Genomic DNA, 8,152 nt, shown 5'->3' on the forward strand with positions numbered 1-8,152 from the left:
TATGTAGGTACGCAACGCACTCACTATAATCCCAATGGCTCTGCATTTAGTTTCCACACAACTTGTCTTGTTAGAACTCCAAAGAAAACAGTGCTATAGAAGTTGGTCGTCAAGCCGCAATCGAGGTTAAGACGACGTCATACGTGGTTATACCTACGATACTTATTGAGTTGATAACCTGAGCGAAGTCAAAAACCCATGGCAGTAGGTAAATCAAAATATACACGTTGTTAAAAAACTATAATATACCTAGTAAGCCGAGGCTCTTGTACAGGATTTGCTATTTACAAAAACGAAAAAAGTTTTTGTTTCCTCCTGACATTTACCTGCATACATTATATTAATAATACACCCTAAGGTTGTCTTGAAAAAATCGCTTTAAGCGAGAAGACCGCCATTTTTGTACATATTGGTTAATATTTAAGTTTTGTAAGTTTCTTTTATGTGTGTGTGTGTGTACAAATAAAGAATATTCTATCTATCTAATAATAGGCCCCAAAACTAATGGACGTTTCTTATTCCAAACATCTTTCACCGTTTTGGAATGATAATTATACTTATGCTAAGTATATTGCTTTAAATGAACAACATAATTTCCAATAAATTAATTTATTTATACTTAAAATATAATTACTAAAATTAATTAAGTTAAATAAATACATCTACAACAGCGAATACTGTCCTTATCAATAATAAGGAGAATCAGTCAAACAAATTCTGCATTAGAAACCACGCCACCACTGAAGTCAGCAAAATCGGGAACTACACTCACGAGCAATGAAACAGTTCCAGTGACGATAGCACGGAAAAGGCTAGCTTAGGGTCAATTTATACTGGGGCAGAGTCGAAGCGCAGCGAGACGTCAAATTCTTCACAACTAAAGCAAAGCCGCACGAATGGTTGGTTGCGTTGGTCACGCGTAGACGCGCGAATCGCGAAGAATGCGCGCGACTTTTTTTAAAATTTCAGTAGCAATGTGTGCGTTATGCTGTGTGCGTAATGTTCAGTATTGAATAGACGCTTCGATGCGCTTCGACTCTGTACTAGTATAAATTGACCCTTAATGACACATTTTACAGAGCATCAGAACATTACTTACCAACAAAAAACGTATATATTTTGATCCATTTCTAGATTAAATGTTCTGTTCTATCTATTTATCTAAATGTTTTGAAAGATTAGGGCCATTTGGTGTTGACATTTTGTGAGTGGAACTTTTTCATTGCTCGTGCGTTTATCAACCATGTTACGGTCAACAGTATGCATAAGTATATTTTTCTGGTAAGTAAGTATACTTACACTGACTTGCAGAAAGGAACTTTACAAAAAGAGATAGACAGATTTAATGCCGACATTTACACATCTAGCTTAATGTTCCTTTCTGCAACTCGGCGTTAGACCCAGGTTAGACCCCAGCTACCGTACCACCACCGATACATTAGCAATTAACAATCTATAAGCAGCGTCGCTCGCCTGTCAAACATCTGTCAGATCCATACAAGTTACGTCAGATTTAAACAACGACCCTGCTTAACGATTGTTTATTGCTAACTAGCTATTCCCGCGAGCTTCGCTTCGCCTTAAAAATGTTTTTCGTGGGACGTAGCCTATGTTCTTTCTCAGGGTCTAGAGTAGTCCAGACCATATTATGTAAACCAAATTTCATTAAAAACCGTTCAGTAGTTTTGGCTTAAAAGAGTAACAGACAGACACAGTTACTTTCGCATTTATAATATTAGTCAGGATAGTTAGGATTGATCAAAATATTTGTGTTATTAATTTGTAATATTCTGATGCGCTAAATATTGCAAATTTTCGTCTAGGAGTAATTTGGTGCTATTGTCACTGAAACTTTTTCATTGCTCGTGAGTGTATTAACCATATTACGGCCATAAGTATATGCATATTTTTAGAGACACTTAGACCGAGGTTCAACACTAGTTCAGCGTATAGTCTGCGACATGTGCAGTGGTGTCAGCATGAGTTCGAAGGCCGCGTCTTTCAAGTTGGCCCCCCGGAGGTTCGCCTCGTGTAGGTCACTGCCGGATAGGTCGCAGCACTGGAACAAAATAATTGATACTTTATTTACTTATCATCATCATCACAACCCACTAACTGGGGCATGGGTATCCTTCCAATTAGGAAAGGATTTATGCCTAGTCCACCGACTCGATAGCGAGAGTTTTTGGACTCTAAAATCAAACTGGCTCTATCGGAGATCGAACCCAGGAACCTTGTCACATAAGTCACTAACCACTACGCCATCCAGTTGTCCCAGACAGGGTTGGTTCATAAACTAATTAAGAAGTTATTTTAAGTATTATATGTAATATAAGGCTTGAAGACTGAGTGTGCTATTTATTTTCTATTTTCATTTGTCAGGTAAATCCTTTTGTTGAGTGCAATAACGAGTACAGTTCCCCAAAATTGATAATGCGCATAGAAATCTTCGCCATTGTTCGGCAACGGTCGTATTTCCCGAGCGCCAGAAAACGATATGTATTTAGAGTGGTTAAGTGCATTTTCTTCATGTATTTTTTTTAGATTTACGTGTTTGGTGCTAAAAGAGATATTGATTTATCAGTAACGAAATTTGAGTCGATAATTCATAATATTGTCATAATATTAAAATTTACTTCGAAAATGTTACAGTACTTTTCAAATGTCTTACTCAAGCTGGTGTTAATATGAATGAAATAAGGTTTGAATAACACAAGATTTATATTAGAAGAAGAAATATGGATTTCAAACACAGGTTTACATTAAAATATCAGTTCAAAAGTATTTACAGCGCTGATAATTCACAATAATATTACAATTACAAAGTTGGTCTTTTGGGTGTGGCTTTATTGGCAAAGTGAAGTCTATCAATATGACGTATATTTTATTCTTAAATGTGCCTCATAATATGGCGTCGTCAAAATTAATTAAAGTTGAAATTAAATTCACATTTGAAAAAAATAACAAGAACGATGTGTAATTGCAGCTCTTTATAATTCCACAAAAGTAATACTGATCTTGACCTTGAGACCTTTGACTGATCGGTGACAGCCACCGACCGCCCAAATTGTTTTCGATTATGTGTCACATGATATTGGTATCTATTCTGAAGGCGGAAATTTAAGCTAATTTTAACGCTGTCAAACTATAAATTTTGCTAGCAAAAAATTACATTTACGGGAACACTCATAGAGTCGAATTTTAAATAAAGAAATTAAGGTTTTGACAGCGTTAAAATTAGAATTTCCGCCTTCAGAATCGACATCATTGACTACTATTTCTTTCGAACAAGGATCAAAATGCAAGTGATTTTTTTAAGGCTCTTACGATTCAATGATTCGGGTGTTTCCGGGAATACGACAGTTTGCGAAGATTTGCATGCGCATTATTAATATGGGAGAACTGTATATAATCTTATCTGTATCTTTGTAATATTTTGTCGACTTCCTCAGTCGGGAATCAAAAGAAAGAAAGGAAATATTTATTAGTCACACTGACAACAACAAAAACAGAAAATGACACAATACAAAACAAAGTAGACGAAACTTGCTATCTACAGATTCTAGACCGTCAAAAAGACACAAGCTCAGCATGTGCTGTGCATACTCACTTCTAAATCCGCCCCGGCTAAGACCGCGGTCCGGAGGTCGCAGTTCTGCAAGTTGGCATTCTTTAGCGTGGCCACTCGCAGGTTCACGCCCGCCATGTTGCTTCCTTCTAGGTTTGCACCTGGAATAATAAGATAATGGAATAATTTTCACTGATTATGATTGAATACATACATACATCGTGAAGTCCCACAGCAGGGACAAAGGGCTTTGAAAAGATTTCGCCATCTGACTCGATCTTCCCACTCAATGTCCACAACTTTTGCCTCACGATTATAAATTTTACCGTTTATAAAACAAAAACCCAGTCTATTTGGGAAGTGGTCCTCAGTCAGCAACTTGTAAGTAATCTGTATTGGTGGTATGAGTACATGCATAAACTAAATACTTACTATGAGTAGTAAGTATTTAGTTTATGCATGTAACGCTTACTCTATTAGTACCTACCCTTAGACAAGTAACCCACTACCTAACTAACTTTTCGTTGGCTTACCTTTAAGATTAACTCCTTCCATTATTGCTCTGAATCCGGCAGGATCTTCCATATTGCAGCCTTTCAGATTAGCACCTGGAAACATTTGAGAATGGACATTAAGGCAGAGTATGTAAAAAGGTGTCGAACAGGCAGTTCTATATAAGTATTTTAGGTAAACAACATCCAAACATAAGTGGCACTTATCACCCAAATATTAATTACCCTGAACCGAAATCAAAACTTCAGAAACCAAACTACCTACCATCAAAGTATACTAACCTTCCATATTAGCACAAAGAGCCTTGACCCCCAGCAGCGTGGCGGCCTCGAGGTTGGCGTGCGACAGGTCGGCGCGCTCCAGCCAGCAGTGGGACAGGTTGCAGCCCGACAGGTTGCAGCCAGACAGATTCGCGTACTACGGGGTAAACATAGTGTGTTTTTTTTGTTTATTAGGTTCTATTAGCAGAACAACTAGACCACAAACAATGGAAAAGATAAGGCTAGCTATCGTACCACCATTATCACAGCAGCATTGCTTATCTGACTAAACTGACATAAATTGTATGGATGTGACAGGTGATTGACCAATAATCGCTCTAATATTGCAGAGAAAGTAAGCATAAACCAAAGGAGGCATAGAACAGTGGTCGACAGAGGGCTGATGATGATGATGATGAGTACAGCGCTTGGCCCCAGCAGCGTGGCGGCCTCGAGGTTGGCGTGCGACAGGTCGGCGCGCTCCAGCCAGCAGTGGGACAGGTTGCAGCCCGACAGGTTGCAGCCAGACAGATTCGCGTACTACGGGGTAAACATAGTGTGTTTTTTTTGTTTATTAGGTTCTATTAGCAGAACAACTAGACCACAAACAATGGAAAAGATAAGGCTAGCTATCGTACCACCATTATCACAGCAGCATTGCTTATCTGACTAAACTGACATAAATTGTATGGATGTGGCAGGTGATTGACAAATAATCGCTCTAATATTGCAGAGAAAGTAAGCATAAACCAAAGGAGGCATAGAACAGTGGTCGACAGAGGGCTGATGATGATGATGATGAGTACAGCGCTTGGCCCCAGCAGCGTGGCGGCCTCGAGGTTGGCGTGCGACAGGTCGGCGCGCTCCAGCCAGCAGTGGGACAGGTTGCAGCCCGACAGGTTGCAGCCAGACAGATTCGCGTACTACGGGTTAAATATAGCGTGTGTCTGAGAGGTTTAATGGTAGTTTTGTCACAGAATGGTAGTCTAGAGACTGCTTTAAGACACAGTGCTAGATAAGCAGTCATAAAGACTGGACCAGATACAACAGCAGCAGTGGTTATCTGCCTAAACTGACATGATTTGTCTAGATCTGATAGACTATTGACAAATATTCGACATTAATTGAGACACTTTTGGAAAACCAAAGGAGTCCTATAGTCATATCCAACAGTGGTCGATTGAGGGCTGATGATGATGATGATGATGATGAGTACAAAGCCTGCCCCAGCAGCGTGGCGGCCTCGAGGTTGGCGTGCGACAGGTCGGCGCGCTCCAGCGTCATAGTGTAAGTTGGTAACAAGTTGAAGATATGCTAAATGGCAATTTTGTGTTTACGATTCGATTTAAGTATTTAAAAGGAAGGCATACGACACAGTACAGAATGCAGTTTAGAAACATTAGTAATGTGTGCCATTTGTTTCAATTATAATTAAACTTCAGGAGCAGTGGTAGAGGCTGATTATTTGTTGACATCAAAATAAGAGCAGCATCAATGATTGTGTACACAAATGGAGGCCTATAAGGAGGTGATTGATGATGATCTACAAAGAAGTAGTTTGTCTGCCTTAATTGTCTAAACATGGGCATCCTTTTATTATATTTTGTGTATTAATTAACTATAATATTTTCCCTCTTTGTTGCCTTTATAATAATTAAGAAAAAAACCACATACCTTAAAATTAATATTCCTCAAATCCAGTCTATTCAGATCAGCCCCAGACAAGTTGACCCCCTGATATCGTAGCTCTGATGAAGTTGGTGTGGCTATGAGGGACCGTACAACGTCCATGCGAGTTAGTGCTTGACTGTCACTACCAGGTCGGCTATCGGCTTGCTCTATCAACTGCTGGAGTTGCGGTATCATCGAGTCTATACCTGGAAATATGCATAATTGTTGTTTATTAATGTAAATATAAATTAATTTGCTTTGTTCAGCAGAGACGCAGAGGATGGCTAATAGAAATATAAATAGGTAATGTAAATCTAGTGATAAAATAATATAAAAAAATATGTTGCTGAGTCGTACAAAGTTTGAGTACAGAATGTTGTGAACTGGATATTAATAATTTGTTTCGTGCGTCACGCTGGGCATCCACTGAAACACCAGTGCTGTGTCCTTCGAGTTCCTCTAAGCAGCAACAGCTGAGTGGATGTGCCTTTTTGACACGCAGCATATTGTCCATTGTTTTGTACTGGTACATATATTTTTTTGTTTGATTTAATTATTACTTAAGTTCTTTATATATAAGTACTTAGCTGTTTTTGAAAGTTACTGTATTTTTGTTTTTTCATTTTTTTTTGCTGTGTGTCAAATAAATGATTTCTATTCTATTCTATTCTAACACTTTAAAAACACACCATAAAACAAAGCCTCTTCAAGCACTCCTTTGGGATTCACATGCTTATCTAGTATCACCACCCCATGTCTTAAATAATTTAAAATAGGCTCAAAATACTGCGGGCTCCTGTCTATTAAATACGCCCCAGTATTGTCCACAACGCTAGGATTCATGAGGTAGCCTTTATCATCATTTGTGAACATCCTTGCAAGCATAGACAATGGTTCTTTGGCCTGGAGAGTGGATCTGGAAGTCGTGAAGTGTTTCCCGCCAACATTCAGCGTTATCCACTCGGAAACAGCCTGCTTTTCCACCTCATCCAAAGCTAAGGTCTCCAAGGATTTGCCTAATGTTTCACTCTCGTTTGAGGCATTCTGAGCGTCTGTCGAGACATATATCTTATCGTCGTCTCTTATGAGTTGAACGTCACAAATTTCACAGCCATTTGATGTGGTTAATGTTATATTTTCCGCCTGCAGTTGGAACTTTTCCGAGATTTCTTTCACGAAGTCCTCCATCGAATCTGGGACTGCCATAACCAGCCCATTGTATCTGTTGCTGCCGTACACAAAGGCTCGTTTCATAATTTAATTTCTTGAGGTTTATCTAGTTTCAACAAGGCCTGGAAATTATAATTCAGCTTCTATTTAACAAAGGCATTGATTGTTGATACTTTTCTTTCCCAAAAACAGAAATGTAAATACATATTAAAAATTGCAATGAATTCTAGTTTATATTACAATGAAATAAAGTTTAATTTCTACAAACAAATCCACATTCATCAGCTTCTGAAGTAAATTTTAATGTCATTCTGACACTGGCAGGACAGACAAGTAACAAGTGACATGTTGTTCTGTTAGGTTGGTTCTTTGGTTCGTTGAGAATGAGGGCTCAGAATAATCAATCTCGAGTTTGCTACAATATTAAATGTTGTTGTCGACAAGTTCAAGTCAACTCCATGAGTTTTCGATACATATTCTGTAGGTTACTTATTGGGTTGGGGGCATTATTATCAATATCATCCAGACTATTTGCTTACTTATTAAAAACTGGCCTCATCGATCTAGTAAATATTATCCACAATATCTACAACGAATGAACAAAAAGGCCAGGTATTCCCAAGCAGCATCCGACAACGCTGAGTTGTCGTCCAACGCTACACATGCTTGATTTGTCTTCTCTGTCTCGATGGAGATAAAGAATAAAAATTTCCAAGCCCGACCTGGGCGATCATGAAACAGAGAAAATTAATGGAACAAGTAATGGTCACGTTACCATACCATACCATAATCATAAGACAACTGACGATGTCACTGGACGATGCGCGACCAAAGTCGCAACTTGCAACATGTCTCATCTTTTCTGCTCGTGGTCCCTGCGATTATCCCAACCGCACTATCTTTAATGTTAATCTCGGAATAATAACTACCGTGCATTTTGTGAAAACAAATCTTTTACCTCGCTAGGTTG

The 8,152-nt window shown here is 38.7% G+C and overlaps 1 protein-coding gene across 1 annotated transcript; it reads right to left on the reverse strand.

The window, feature by feature from the left end:
* Positions 1-1,916: 1,916 nt before the first annotated feature.
* LOC105387033 (BTB/POZ domain-containing protein KCTD9) lies at positions 1,917-7,470 on the reverse strand. The gene is made up of 6 exons (XM_048630693.1): positions 6,702-7,470; positions 6,016-6,218; positions 4,363-4,498; positions 4,102-4,176; positions 3,611-3,729; positions 1,917-2,059 (listed from the first exon to the last, which is right to left on the reverse strand). Exons 1-6 carry the CDS (start codon positions 7,264-7,266, stop codon positions 1,943-1,945), a joined length of 1,215 nt encoding a protein of 404 aa, XP_048486650.1. The 5' UTR covers positions 7,267-7,470; the 3' UTR covers positions 1,917-1,942.
* Between the last annotated feature and the right edge of the window lie 682 nt (positions 7,471-8,152).

This window comes from Plutella xylostella, chromosome 26, assembly GCF_932276165.1.
Source record: "Plutella xylostella chromosome 26, ilPluXylo3.1, whole genome shotgun sequence".
In the NCBI taxonomy this organism is placed as follows: domain Eukaryota; kingdom Metazoa; phylum Arthropoda; class Insecta; order Lepidoptera; family Plutellidae; genus Plutella; species Plutella xylostella.